The following is a 16,091-nucleotide window of genomic DNA, read 5'->3' on the forward strand; positions in this document are numbered from 1 at the left end:
CTGGGCCTGTACCTCCTAGCCTTCCTATTGCTTACCCTAGTGATGGGCGGGTTTACTGATCAATAGGTAGACCAAGTACAACTATTACTGGAAGAAATAACCTACTCTTCCTTGTGACATTATCTATCCTATTGTGTTTGAATACTCCAGGCTTGTGACAGGTTTATTTTAACTTCAGAATATAAGATAACATTTTTTTTTAAATGTTAACTAGTTACAGATTGTTGGATTCCACATACAACTCTGTGTGAATTTTTCTGTAAACCATGTAATAAAACTAAAACAATCATGGCTATCCATAAAGGTCTACTAGAACAGAGAAATTAGCCTCCAAGTACAAGCAAATGCAACACTATCTTCCAAAATGCTGCAGGAGATGGTAAAAGCAGTAGGTAATAGAATAAGACTGGTGAGTGATGCTGCTAACTATTTCTTCGGAGATAGAAGCAAACTTTGGAACTGCATCCACAGCAACTGAATCCTCTGAGCACATTTTGCTGGCACTGGCTCTTCTATCTCCACTCTATAAACGTCAAGGACAGTAAAATAGTAAGGCAGCTGTTAGCTTCCGTCAACAAAAAGTGCTGCTCTGTACATTTCCAGTTCAATCACACACTGCTGGGACAGGTACAGCGGCCATCTTCACTGACTAGGCTGTTTCAGCAGATTTGTGCCTTCAAACATGGCGTCTGACCTCCTCCTTCTATGGCGCCCAAGAATCACTACCCAGAGATCAGAGGCCCACAGGCTTAGACATGTACACTTTTTTTATTTTAAGTTTCAACTATCTCTCTTCCCAAGCTGAAACCCAAGCCTTCTCATTCCTGTCTCCGTATTTGACAAGTGCCATAAAAACGGCTTATGACACAAACAACAGGAATTGTGCGCCAACATCTCCGGTTGTCCGAATGTTACTGCAAAGATAAAAACAAGGGTAGAGAAATTTCAGAGAATGTAAGACATTAAAGACTTGTATGTATAACTGACACAGGAAAGTTATTAAAACAAGAAATATGAAACCAAAAGTTTGTGGACACCTGCCCATCACAACTATATGAACTATATGAACTTTTTGGATATCCCACTCTAAAACCATGGCATTCGGATAGAATTGGCTTCTTTTGTCACTATAGCAGCCTCCACTTCTCTGGGAAGGATTTCTACAAGATTTTTCAATGTCTGCAGGAATTTTTGCCCATTCAGCCAAAGATTATTTGTTAGGACAGGTATTTATGCTGAACAAGAGGCCTGGATCACAATCAGCTTTCCAATTTATTCCAAAGGTGTACCATATGGTTGAGGTCGGCACAGTGGTGTAGTGGTTAGCACTCTCACCTAGCAGTAAGAAGGGTCGCTGGTTTGAATCCCAACCACGACACTACCTGCCTGGAGTTTGCATGTTCTCCCTGTGCCTGTGTGGGTTTCCTCCGAGTACTCCGGTTTCCTCCCACAATCCAAAGACATGCAGGTAGGTTAATTGGCTTCTGTCCAAAATTGGCCCTAGTATATGAATGGGGACCTGAGATTGTGGGCTCCTTGAGGGTAGGGACCCATGTGAGTGTACAATGTACAGGGATAGGGACAATTGTAGACACTCACTCAGGTTGAACTGGATGGACTAGTGTCTTTATTCAACCTTACTAACTATGAAACTATGAAACTATAGGTCAGGGCTCTTTGCCAACCACATTCCTCAAAGCATGTCTTTTCTGCCCTTGAGCTCAATAATTTGAAGGGTCGTCCACATACTTTTGACCCCACAGTGCATCTACAGTGAGCTAAACATGTGATACTTTTTCTTTCTTTAAAACGATTTGCAAAACACGTGAAGACACAAAGTAAATGTTGTGTAAAGGATGAAACCAAACATTGCAACCTTTACTTGCCTAAAATAAGGCTGTGACAGTGCTTATGACATGGAATAGCCTCCTTAAATATACACAAAGATGTATGTATAGGAATTATACACAAATATTAATAAGCAGAAAAGCAGAACAACTTCAGGAATAAAATACAACCAACTAAAGTATTAAAACTTCATATCTTGTATTTCATACAAAATGTCTTAAAACCATTTAGGCCTCATGTACATTGCAGCCGGTAAACTGAAATTTAGGAGCAGTTGGGCATTTTTTCAGAAGCCCCTGATCTCTCCTCTGTGTTATCTTATAGGTACATGTACACTCAGGCGTTTATAGTAGTTTAGAAGCAGTTGAGGTTAGAAGCATTTTTGTAAAAGCAGAAAATCGTATTCAGGATGGTAGTTTAGTGGCATTTGGAATAGCAAATACTTGTAGCAGTGTGTAAACGCGTCTGAGCGCGGTAACTCGCGTTTATAAGCGTTTTTGTTTGTAGGCATTTTAAATAGGGAAAACATTTCTGATCGTTTACAATGTGGAAAAACCAGGAGAGTGAGAGAGATATGGAGATGGCAAGTTCCAGCGTTCAGAAGAGGTTTTCAAATGTCCTGTGTACATAAAGCCTTAAAATGCAAAAGGAGTAATTAGATCACCAGTTCATGCATGAAGAAAAATACTCCAATTATCATAGCAAAACACCTTGAGTATCCCACCCACCATACAACAGCCCAATATTCATACATTTGGACCCCTTTCACACTGGGTCATTTTGCAGGCGCTATTGCGCTAAAAATAGCTCCTGTAAACAAACCTGAAACAGCCGCTGTTGTGTCTCCAGTGTGAAAGCCCCAAGGCCTTTCACACTAGGGCGGTGCACTAGCAGGATGGTAAAAAAAGTCTTGCTAGCAACATCTTTGGTGTATACATCGCTCCTGCCCATTGAAATCCATGGGGCAGCACGGCTATACCGCCAGCAAAGCGCTGCTGCAGCAGCGCTTTGCGGTGGTTTTAACCCTTTCAGGCCCGCTAGCAGGGGGGTAAAACCGCCCTGCTAGCAGCCGAATACCACTGCTTAAACTACAGTAAAGCGGCACTAAAAATAGCGCCATTTTACCGCCGACGCCACTCCCGTTCCAGTGTGAAAGAGGCCTAAATATGTTAATCAGTGGAGGTGACTTGGTGTTGAGAAAGGTGATTTGAAACAAATTCGTGATCTAATAACTCCTTCTGCATTTTGTGTGAAATAAAGGTTATGAAGTTTAATACTTTAGTCATTGTGTTTCATTCCTGAGGTTTGAGCAACCAAAAAGTTCTACACTGTTCTGCTTACTAATTCATCTTTGGGATGTGGTGGTTTTGATAATCCTCTACATTAATTCATAAGGAAATATACACAAATATTATAACAAAGTATAGTTCAGAAAATATATTTAAAAAAGGTACTATTTCCCATTGGTCAGAAAATAAATAAAAAATTTGACCCCAGAAGAGGTTTGGGGCTGTTCTGTGCAATACCATTGCACAGAGCAGGTGAGTATGACATGTTTATTATTTTAATAAAAAAAATAAATAAATTACCTTTAGTAACACTTTAAGTAAAAAATCTAAAAAATATTTTGTTTTCATTAAAGGAAACAGCAATTCAGAGACTGTTTGGCTGCCCAAAAGCAGTCCAACAGAGGGGTGAGCAACAGCAACAAAACACTAACAGATCCAAAAGAAATAAGAACTGGGGACTGCCTGCATCTCCTCAAAGAGCCACCTGAAGGACCTTACGCCTAAAAATGGCATCAGAAAATGCCTGGCATCCACCTGGTAAAAAGTGGTATTAAACCCAAAAACAAAATCTATCACAAATAAAAGACAGGTTACTTAAACCCCTAGGGAGCGTGGCCTTGGTGGCAGAGAGAGCCCTGGGCAAAGTGGGTGGGCGCCCCCCGGCACGAGCACCAGGAGAAATGGGAGCCCCTCCAATGCTGGTGGAACACTGGAATGAATGGGTGGACGGGCAGACAGTCCCCCCCGATGGTGCCTGGCGTGAGCACCGGGAGAGGAACTGGCACAATTGCTGCGGCTGATCGTCGCTCCATTGGTAGGCAGAAGTGACATGCGTCGTTCCTGAATGCGAGCCAACCCAGGAACACGCAGAGCAGGAAGGATATGTACCCCTCAGACTCCTCCCACCAATGCAGGCTAGCCTTTGGCCAGCCTTCTTACATATGCATTTCATAAAAATGTTAGAAAAGGAAATTGGCGTTCTAAATTTCTAGCAAACCCAAGAGCTTCCAAATTATAGTTGCTCAGCATGGAAGCTGCAATTTTCACCAGTGAAGTCAGAGGTGCAAAATGAGGGGCGACAAGCTTTAAATTAAAAATTGAAAACCACAGCTTGCATATAAACCTCTGAGTTCAGGGATTCCAGGGTGCTTAAAGGGAAGAATGGGGGAGATTTGCTAAAACTGGAGCACTCAGAATCTAGTGCTGCTGTGCACGGTAGCCAATCAGCTTCCAAATTTAGCTTGTTCAGTTAAGCTTTGACAAAAAAAAAAAAAACCTGGAAGCTGATTAGTTTCAATGCACAGCTGCCCCAGATTTTTGCACGCTCCAGTTTTAGTAAATCCTTCCTCATGTGTCATGTGTAGCCACATCTTTGGGTTTGCACTTTAATTCTGTTCAACTGAGTTATTGAAAAGGTTTACTAGACCAGTCCCCTTGATCAAGCACTTGGTGTAACAAATTGCCCCAGACTTTGGGATTCTGGCTGTGAGATCTCCCTGCCATAATCTCTTGCTCTTAACCTACCTATCTTGTATTGATGGTTGTCCTCTCAGTTCATTTTGCATATTTTATAATATAAACTAAAATTCACCAGGGATAGTGGAATGTCTTGTTTAACAGTCCAGAATCTACTAAAAATATAACACTGAGTGAACTGGTAACAGATCGAGATTATGTCTACATTCTCGTGGGTGGCCAAGGTTGCATATTTTGCTGTGTTCAGAGGCAGCTAAACACTTCCTCTGAATGCAGCAACACAATGGGGGTTATTTACCAAAGGCAAATCCACTTTGCACTACAAGTGCACTTGGAAGTGCAGTTGCTGTAAATCTGAGGGGTAATCTGAAATGAGGGGAAGCTCTGCTGATTTTATCATCCAATGATCTGCAAGCTAAAATGTTTTTTATTTTCCTTGTATCCTCAGATCTACAGCGACTGCACTTCCAAGTGCACTTGTAGTGCAAAGTGGTTTTGGTTTCAGTAAATAACCCCCAATGTTGCATACCAACTGGTCAATCAGCTGTGATCAGTATTTGTGCATCCAGAACTTTGTAGAAATGCAGACCCTGGCTGCACACTGTCTAGGCTCTATTTGCATGAAACTGCTCAGATAAGCGGTTACATATGAACAGTGGAGGGGCCGGGCCATTGATTTCTACAAAGCACAAATCTGACAACTGCTGCTGTTCGCACGCATTGTGTGCAAGCAGCGCTTACAACTGCCAGTGGGAGTCTACTAATTCTAACTAGCTCAGGCCCCTTTGGAGACATTTGAATATCGCCTTACACCTTTGGACTTATTTACTACAATAATGCATACATAATTACTAATCAATCACAATTCAGCAATCGTTAGTGCGCTCAAACAAAACTGCTAAAAAAAGATTTCTCATTGGATACTGTACATTCTTTGCGCTGACTTATAAAAAGTATTCCACGCTAAGTAAAATGAATAGGACAACTGAAAAACAGAACACACATTTATCACTTAATATCTTACCTGTACCAGCAGCAATCAAGTAAGGAAATGGACGAAAAGTATAGCTAACCCAACATTTAAAAGCATCACCAAGGCAATCATGATTGAATTAGGTCTCTGAAAAAAAGTCATATACCAGTATTAGTTATTGTCATTCTGCACCATCACTTAAGAATTAAAGCAATCACTACTGGAAAAAAAAACCAATGAGAGCTCAAAGTTTACATTTTTTGTGGGTATTTTGAGAGATTGTAAAGGACTAAAAGAAAAAACAATATCCTTTTGGGGGGTAAGTAAAGCATATCCATGTTGCTGTGGTTAGTTTGCATCCCTCAACACCTAACTGGTGCCACAGACCGCCGTGTCAATGTATGACATGCTTGTAACACTGTAATCAGCCGGGTTGACATGTCCCATGCCCAGCCCTGATGGCACACTCCCTGCATTTTAACTGACAGTGGCTCCTACCAGTTTTGCTTTCGGAACCGGCAACCTGTATTGGCATGAGTTGCACAGTGGAATAAAGCGCAAATATGTTTCCTGCCAACCTTTACATCATGCTTCTGCCCACTCCCAGGCACTGCTGCTAGACCCCCACAAAAACAAACAACAAAAACATTTGTGGTCACATGACCCTTGAATAAAGGTCAAATATAAGGGAAACACAAGCTTTATTTTAAGCAATGATACTTTTAAGTAACCTGTTGTGTTTTAAAATGAGTAACATCACAACTAATTTAATTGCACTTGGTGTGGCCCATGTCTATGTTTCATTTGTATTTGACATTCCTGAAGTAGATGAACATATCCTACAGGCATCTGCCAGGAGAGGCTTGGGAAGCACAATTTGTCTGCAGTCTGAAAGTTTATTTGAAGTTTATTTAATTAGGTTCAAACACAAACTCTACAAACACAACAGAAAAACGAACACGTAATGTTTTGATTAGATCCCCACAGCTATAATTTTGAATCAACGCTGCATATAGAAATATCTTATTAGCGAGACTGTAATCCCCTTTAAGATGTAAATAACAAGCAGCTCGCAATGATGAAGTAATCATAACTCCCTAGGGCTATTGCTTCAATTCTAGAGCTATTTATACACTGCCTGCTAACCCTTTAGGTCTTCTATGGAACTGAAATGCACACTGTCCTTTTTGCCTTTAGGGTAATGTCACATGGGGGATTTACGTGCTACAATTTTGAAATTATTTTTTCCCATGCAGAGTTGACATCCTCAGCATAGGTTTCAATGGGGATCATTTTCGCCAATCAGATGAAACTGTTTTTTTTCCCTTGAGATTGCTACATGCGTCACATAATGTATGACATAACAATTCAGCACCTCAGCATTAAAAACAAGGGAATTTTGTTTAAGAAATCACTGTAACAACATTCTTAAAGTGCCCCTGCAATCAGTTATAGTACAACTAAAGGCACCAATATGACAGTTTAAACAATTTCTGCAATGACCTGTGGCAATGACCTGTGGCACTGCCCAAGACCAGCCAGGCAGGCATGAACCAGCTAAGTCACTTCCTAAAAGTTCTTACTGGAGCCAAACACTGCCCACATATCCATAGATAGAGCTAACATGTCTGAGCAGTAGGCATACAATGCACCAACAGTGATCGGCCAGTATAAATGCAGTGATCAGAGTTGCTTGAAAATCCAGGGGTGCCATGCCCCGGCTCAGTCATCCAGACTCTTATTGGTACTTGTCTCTAGCCCCAATCTATGGAGAGAGGACTACAAGAAAATCACCCACACTCTCTTAGTGGCTTGTTATTATCAGGGTCCAGTAAAGGGGGAGGAAAAGGACAGCTATAGAAAAGCCTGTGGTTGGTCCAGGCTGCACAGGAGCCCAGACTATCGTGATCTCCATCTGACAGCTCCAGCTTTTTTTATGCCATGTGCTAGAACCTAGAAAGCATTCCAGTGCCAAGCATACCAACTGCATTAAGAACTAACAGCAAGCAGTCTGCATAACACTGCAGCCCTGAATACCACGCAAAATGTTTTCTTTTGCTGGGACAGATTCCTCAAAACCGGGGCTGTCCCTAGCAAACAGGAATGAATGATAAGCTTAGATTATATGCAAGCAGTGCTTGGCAGTATTTTTCTTTAAGAAGTCAAGAGCTATATACAATGAACATGTAAATTAGAGCTTGTTCACATGTGTGTCAATACCCTGTGTTTATGCAGCATTTACCCTTTTTCAACACTTCATAAACACATCATAAATGCTATAGGCGCGTTAATGAACATTGCTTTGTTCTTCATAATTAACACACAAGTGAGTGAGCCCTTAGAGAGTATTTTCTTTTCCGGGAAAACCTCTTAATTCTCTATTAATCCCCATAATAATAATAAAAAAAAGAAGCTCCCCATGCTTGTTATTACTTATACCCTATTTTACAACCTTATGCTACAGGTAAGCCTATATTAAGGCTTACCTGTAGCTACCCAGGATATCTCCTAAACCCCTGTCCCCTGCATGTGCCGATGTCATTAGCACATGCGCACTGGGGAAAACTGAAGCAATGGCACCTATGTGCCATTGCTGCAGTCTCCGTGCCGTTACCGGAGGCGCCCACACAGATGCGCGGGACTGACCTCATCGCGGCTCCCGGCAATCACAGAGCTGGAGCCGTGATACCCAGAAGTAACACTGCAGCCCTGAATACCACGCAAAATGTTTTCTTTTGCTGGGACAGATTCCTCAAAACCGGGGCTGTCCCTAGCAAACAGGAATGAATGATAAGCTTAGATTATATGCAAGCAGTGCTTGGCAGTATTTTTCTTTAAGAAGTCAAGAGCTATATACAATGAACATGTAAATTAGAGCTTGTTCACATGTGTGTCAATACCCTGTGTTTATGCAGCATTTACCCTTTTTCAACACTTCATAAACACATCATAAATGCTATAGGCGCGTTAATGAACATTGCTTTGTTCTTCATAATTAACACACAAGTGAGTGAGCCCTTAGAGAGTATTTTCTTTTCCGGGAAAACCTCTTAATTCTCTATTAATCCCCATAATAATAATAAAAAAAAGAAGCTCCCCATGCTTGTTATTACTTATACCCTATTTTACAACCTTATGCTACAGGTAAGCCTATATTAAGGCTTACCTGTAGCTACCCAGGATATCTCCTAAACCCCTGTCCCCTGCATGTGCCGATGTCATTAGCACATGCGCACTGGGGAAAACTGAAGCAATGGCACCTATGTGCCATTGCTGCAGTCTCCGTGCCGTTACCGGAGGCGCCCACACAGATGCGCGGGACTGACCTCATCGCGGCTCCCGGCAATCACAGAGCTGGAGCCGTGATACCCGGAAGTAACTAAGTTACTTCCGGGACGACATGTCAGCGGCCGGAGGGGGCATAATGAGCTAGTATGCTATGCATACTAGCTCATTATGTCTTTTTCTTGTAGGGTTTTATTTTTTCCCGGGTTTACTTTCACTTTAAATTAGAATACTGTTAGAACAGTATTCATGCTGGTTAGTTTTAAATCTTTAAAAATTTACCTGATCTTGGAAGCAGGCAGGTGTACTTCTAGGATGTGGGCACCTGAAGCTCGCTTGTGTCTTTTTCTGGGTTTCGATGCAGCTGGCTACCCAGCATGCACCTCCCAATCTCGCGCCTGGGCAGTAATGACACTGGGTGGTGCTTTATTACAGGTTGCCATAGCAACGGTGGCGGAAGTGCCGCTTCATTTTTTTGGCAATGTGTTAATCAAATTACATTTTTAGGCTTCCTGAAGACTCCTGGGATAGATGACACCGATATCCCAGGCGTCAATGGGAATTGCCTAATGACATCCTCACCTAGGCGGCCGGGACAGGAGGTGCTGCTAGAAGATATATAAAAAAAGTACTTAGAAACCAAAAAAAATGTTTCATTTATCACTGTACAGCGGGGGTGCATCAGAAACATTGGAAGTTTAAAAAAAGACTGGAACTCCGCTTTAAGTAATATTGCAAATGTGATGGCCTGCACATAAAGTTTGCTGTCTTTTCTTGTTAAAAATCCAAATCAGTTTTTCAGCTCTGACTATATCATGGGCCACAAGCAGCAAGCATTGTGTGTGAACAGGCACTGTTTATCTCAGATATTAATAGAGAGGGGGACAGATGATAAAATCAACATTTAGAAAAAAGTACAAAAGGTCCGACCTTTCAATTTATTGTGTCAATACTTACGGAGTTTATTTCATTCTCAACAGGAGGAACTAAATCTGTATTGATTTGATTCTTTGGTGCCGCTTTCTCCAACTTCATGAATTTTGGTTCAGGTGGGCTTTCTTTGGCTTCTGGCTTTGTCAGTGGTTTCTTGGGACTTTGCTTTGGGGGTGGCGGCATATTTGCAACTGTTAATCTTTTGGGGTTGGAGTCTTCTTTAACAACTGAAGGCAATGATGGGTTCAAATAGTAGTTGTGAAAGTCGGCATGCAGCTCCCCATTCCCTGTGCTGCTTGGATTGTGTCTAAAAGACGCCTTTGGTGATGGTTTAGAAATGGCCTCCACTTTCACAGGAGCTTCAGGAGGTATGGGTTTAATGGAAGAAATAGGTAGATTTTCAGATGATGCACTTTTCCTTTCAAGATTGGCAGGTTGTACCATAGCAGAGTTAGAATTTTTTCTCTTTAAATCCTGTGGAGGAGGCTTTGATGGTTCTTTCTGTTTTTGTTCTGGTGATCTTGGAGGAGTTGTTCCTTTCCTGTAAAAATGTGGAGACTCTTTCGGAGATGGAGGCTTCTTAGGCAGCTTTTCCTCAACAATCTCTTTAACCTCTACAACCTCTTGAAATTTTTGCCTGATATAATCCGGTCCTGAAATAATAAAAGTCCAATATAAGATGCCATCTTGCAACTTAAATATACATGCATGATATACACAGACCGAGATTGGCAAATGTTTTACTCATTTTTCTAACAATACTTTATCTCAATTTTTAATGGTAAAATGAAAAAAAGAAAAATCTCCATCACAGAGAAAGTTAAATTAAGAAACCCTAACTGGTTAATATGTATTTTTACATTGAAATCGGTCAGATTTAATATATAATGGAGAAGAAACCCAATGATGTGGAGGGTGAGTAGTGACACCTTCGCTCAGTTTTTTCCCCCAAGGTATGCATGGCATGAAATGGTCACATGACACAAGTCTATAAATACACTGGATAAACCACACTGTGACCATCTACATTTGTTTCAGAGTTCTTTGTCTGACCTTTATACATAGCTAGCAGAATGGTGAACCGTTACATTTTTCAATGCAGCGCATTCCAAACTTCCTATAAGGAAAGATTTATGTTTAAAACAACCAAATATTGAAGACATTGTAACATTTAAAACATGACGCTCAGTGTGTTCCTGCATCTTTCTTTAATGCTGGTTGTATACTGCACAATATCTGCAAGTGACATGGCCAAGAATTGTTAGCAATCAACCAGTAGAATAGATATGTTCTCAAAGACAGACTGAATGGGAAAGGGCCCCCAATGGGTCCCCTTTGTGTCCTGGTGACCCCTCAATGCGGCAGGAAGTGATAGAAAATGTTCTCACTGGGGACACAAGACAATAGCAAAACGTACAGATAATTAAAGGAGAACTACAGCCAAAGCTCGTTTGTGACTCATTTTCAACTTACAGCAGGCTGAAGCCCACTGATGGCTGACGTGACAGAGCCAGTCCAGGCTCGGGCAAGATCACGACAATGAAGTCGGGATCCACCTACATGCTAGGACCAGCACCCGATTCAGCCTCTCAGCAAGTCCCTGAGAGCCTGAGCTGGCTGCTCCTGCCCCCTCCACAGACCAGCACTCCAGTGAGAAGGGGGGTGGGGGTTGGGGAGGTGGGGGCAGAGCAGAGAGCCAGTTACTGACAGTCACCAGTTCTCTGCTCATGGAACTCAAACACTGCTGACCGCTGTTTGATCGCTTGGTTCCCAGTATTAGAACCAGCAGGGGACAGATGCAGCATTGCACAGATGCTGCATCCACATAGGTCAATATGATTCTGAAAAACAAAACAAAAAAGTCCATACTTCTCTTTTAAACCCTTTCCTATTCTTTCCATGATTGAAGAGAAAAAAGATCTAGTAAACTCAACATTTTGGTCCAACTTTAACCACTTGACGTCCGCACTATAGCCAAAAGACGGCTACAGCACGGACCTCAGATGCCAGGGGGGCGTCCATGTACGTCCTCCTGTTCTCGCTCTGTGATCGCCAAGTTCTTCAGACTCAGCTGATCACAGAGTTTGGTAAAGGGCCAATAACAGCGGGTGCTTTACCACGTGATCAGCTGTCAGCCAATGACAGCTGATCATGGAAGTAAACAGAAGCCGGTTACCAGCTTTTGTTTCCTTCACGCTGTCAGCGTGAAGGAAACAAAATACACACAGCGAAATACACACCAACCATACTGACTTTCACCTCAGAAATTGCAGTAAAAGAGATGTCTCTAATAAATTGATCAAAGAAACAGTTTTTTTTCTGCAAAAAAGTTACTGTTAAAATTTAAATATGCTTAGGCTAGAAAGTCAGGATATGAAAAATGCCCCAGATGAGGCTGCACTAATGGGCACTGATAAGCTGCACTAATGGGCACTAATAAGGCAGCACTGATGGGGCTGCACTGGGGACCCCTGATGAGGCTGCACTGATAAGCTGCACTGATGGGCACTAATAAGGCAGCACTGATGGGGCTGTGCTGGTGGCCCCTGATAAGCTGCAATGATGAGGCTGCACTGATGGGCACTGATGAGGCTGCACTTATATGCAATGATGGGTACTGACGAGGCTTCACTTTTCATAATTTTATTTTTGGGATGGCTAATCTCTTAAAATAATAGATACTTTTGACATGGTATATAAAACAGCAAAATATACAAGTAGGCAATTGGTATCCACTTTTAATGTATAGCGAGGAAGAGGTGGAGCTCTAAGAGGAAAAGGCGGAGCCTAAAGAGGAAGGGGTGTGGTTTACAGATTGTCAGGGCTGGCTTAGCCCTTCCTCCTCTGGGCTGGCCACTCAGCTGTTGGCTAACTGCCAGCTCTCTTCTCTTTCCACAGTTACCAGCTGTTCCTGATGATGCTCGTCTGACCTGCCTATTTAAAGCCTTCAAGCTCACCCTTTCCTTTGCCTTTGCGTTGGTCTCATCACAGGAAACTCAAAGAAGGAAGTGCTCAGGTAAGAATTGCTTGCAAAATGGATTGTTATAGGCATTGGGAAAATTCTTGATTTACATAGGAAATTCCCATGACGAATTATATTTTGTAGTTGACAAAGTCCCTTTAAAATTCGCTGCCAGTATATGAAGTCGGCGTATTTTGGAGGATATTAGTATCAGTCCATCAATTTGTTAACTTCTTACTATAACACAGTAGGTTTTAGTTGAATAGGTCAAAGTTGCAAACGATTGAATTAGGTGATGCCAAGGTTTATGGATTTCAGCTATATGATTTTGCAGGTGAGATGACAGGCTTCCATCAGATGATTTATATGTCATGTTAATTATGTAAATGTATGATTCTTTGAACCTGATAGGGACTTCTTTGAGGTTTTATGTGCATTATTGTTTTTAATTTTTAATTTTATTAAATTAAAATGTATTCCATTGTTCTTTGTTTTAGTGGTAATGTATTAAGGTCCTCCAAAAACACCAGAAGAAGCCATGATTGTGGTGAAACATGTAGAGGCAACCATTCTTTTGTATTGTGACCACTGAGCTTTATTATGCTCTTTTTTGCATGTAAAATTGTTATTCCCTTTTAAATATGTGTTTAATAAAATGTTTATTTTTGTAATATAAATTTTTATTGATTGTTTGCACCTTTAAACAATCTTGTCTTGGTATTTTTTGAATTTACTTAAAGGAGGTGGTGTATATAGTGGACTCTCCAATCTCAGATACTAAATTTACCCTCAATTGGGTTTAGGTCTGGACTTTGACTGGGCCATTCTAACACATGAATATGTATTGAGCTAAACCATTCTATTGTAGCTCTGTATGTTTAGGGTCGTTAACCTCCGCCCCAGACGCAAGTCTTTTGCAGAATCTAACAGGTTTTCTTCTAAGATTGGCCTGCATTTGGCTCCATCCATCTTCCTATCAACTCTGACCAGCTTTGCTGTCCCTACTGAAGAAAGGCATCCCCACAACAGGATGCTGCCACTACCACGTTTGACGGTGGGGATGGTATGTTCAGGGTGATGTGCAGTGTTTTCCGCCACACATAGAGTTTTGATTTTAGGCTAAAAAGTTCAATTGTGGTCTCATCTGACCAGAGCACCTTCTTCTACATGTTTGCTGTGTTCCCCACATGGCTTCTTGCAAACTGAAAACGGGACTTCTTATGGCTTTCTTTCAACAATGTTTTTCTTCTTGTTACGCTTTCATAAAAAACAGATTTGTGGAGTGCGCGAATAATAGTTGTCCTGTGGACAGATTCTCCCACCTGAGCTGTGGATCTCTGCAGCTTCTCCAGAGTTACCATGGGCCTGTTGGCTGCTTCTCTGAATAATGCTCTCCTTGCCTGGCCTGTCAGTCAGTAGGTGGACGGTCATGTCTTGGTAGGTTTGCAGTTGCGCCATACTCTTTTCCTTTTTGGATGATAGATTGAACAGTGCTCCGTGAGATGTTCAAAGTATGGGATATTTTTTATAACCAAACCCTGCTTTAAACTTCTCCACAACTTTATCCCTGACCTGCCTGATGTGTTCCTTGGCCTTAATGATGTTGTTTTTTCACTAAGGATCTCTAACAAACCTCTGAGTGCTTCACAGAACAGCAGTATTTATACTGAGGTTAAATTACACACAGGTGGACTCTATTTACTAATTAGTTGATTTCTGAAAGCAATTGGTTTGACTAGATTTTAATTAGGGGTATCAGAGTAAAGGGAGCTGAATACAAATGCACACCACAATTTTCACATATTTTTTTTTTTTTTTATTTTTATAAACCATTTATCATTTTTCTTCTACTTCACAATTATGTGCCACTTTGTGTAAGTCTATCATATAAAATCCCAATAAAAAACAGTTTTTGGTTGTAACGTGACAAAATGTGGAAAATTCCACAGGTATGAATACTGTATTTATTGGTGTATAACACGCATAGGCGTATAACACGCACATTCATTTTAAGAGGGAAGTTTCAGGAAAAAAAACTGCAGCCTCACCATTGCCATCAATGCAGCCTGATCAATGCCCATCTGTAGCCTCACAAGTGCCATCAATTCAGCAGCCTTACCACTGCCACCAATGCAGCAGCCTCACCATTGCCATCAATGCAGCAGCCTCACCATTGCCATCAGTGCAGCCATCTGCAGCCTAAAGGGGACAGGGAGGGGGGCGGGACGAGCGCCGACTGATTACATACAGTAAGAATCTCCTATGATAGGCAGAACAGTGGTCCAATGGTGGCCAAGGGGACGGGACTTCTTATTACAGAGACCGCCAAGTAAACAGGAGATTTTCACTGTATGCAATCTGACGGCGCTCGTCCCACCCCCTCCCTGTGAAGCATTGGCATATAACATGCACATGCTATTTGCACCTGATTTTCAGGGTAAAAAGTGCGTGTTATACGCCAATAATTACAGTACTTTTTCAAGGCACTGTAGAAGGCATGGAGACATTGCTGGAAAAAGCAGATGGAGGGCACAGAGAAGGCTGATTAAAGAAAGTGACTGGTGGTTGTTGGCAAGTTGAATCAAAATATAATCAGAAGCTCCAGTGGTAAGATAACTTCTGGAGAATACTGAGTAGTTGTCCAACTGTTGCATTTACTATGGTGCCAAGTGATGGTCCATTTCCTTGTGTTATCTCCAAAATGGAATAAACAGATAATGGGGATTTACATTTCAGAGACTGATGCATTTGTAATGGCCTTTAGGAAGCAGACAGAGACAAAAATATAGCAGAGAAATCCAGCATCAGAGTCTTAGGAAATATCAACAGTTAGTGGCCCATTTGATGTCCTGAAATCCATATCCATATGTATATATATATATATATATATATATATATATATATATACACACACACACACACACGCGCAAGTATAAATTCATTTTGGAAAAACTAGCCTTTAATCTGTATTTAAACTGCAACCTCTGATCGACTAGTTCTGTGTAATCTCTAATTTAAAGAACTACACAGGGCCGAATTAAAAGCCAGGTAGAATATTTGTACTTGTACTCATTTGTTGTTGATTTAAATACAGGTTAAGAAAATTACACCTTGCAGGCACAAGATGCATTGCGAGAATAATAAGAGAGCCCTTTAGCAGGTAAGATATATCCCTTTAGTGAGCTAAAACACAAAGCTTGTCAAAAATAATTTTGCACACAATGCAAATATCCCATAGTGAATATGGAGTTCACTCATATTGCCACAAAGCGATGTCTTATAACAACATTTTATGAGCCATATAGCTTAAACGAATCCCTCTCTG

General features: G+C 41.3%; 1 protein-coding gene across 1 annotated transcript in view; it reads right to left on the reverse strand.

Moving 5' to 3' along the window:
• Positions 1 to 250: 250 nt before the first annotated feature.
• Positions 251 to 16,091, reverse strand: part of JPH1 (junctophilin 1) — a 161,874-nt gene continuing 146,033 nt past the window's right edge. The window contains exons 4-6 of the mRNA XM_077492886.1: positions 9,829 to 10,457; positions 5,638 to 5,733; positions 251 to 914 (exon numbers count right to left, since the gene is read on the reverse strand). Coding sequence (XP_077349012.1) covers positions 5,653 to 5,733; positions 9,829 to 10,457 — 710 coding nt within the window. The 3' untranslated portion in view covers positions 251 to 914; positions 5,638 to 5,652. The remainder of the gene's footprint in view (positions 915 to 5,637; positions 5,734 to 9,828; positions 10,458 to 16,091) is intronic.

This window comes from Lithobates pipiens, unplaced genomic scaffold (genome assembly GCF_037356315.1).
Source record: "Lithobates pipiens isolate NorthernLeopardFrog02 unplaced genomic scaffold, aLitPip1_a1.2 Scaffold_19, whole genome shotgun sequence".
Classification (NCBI taxonomy): domain Eukaryota; kingdom Metazoa; phylum Chordata; class Amphibia; order Anura; family Ranidae; genus Lithobates; species Lithobates pipiens.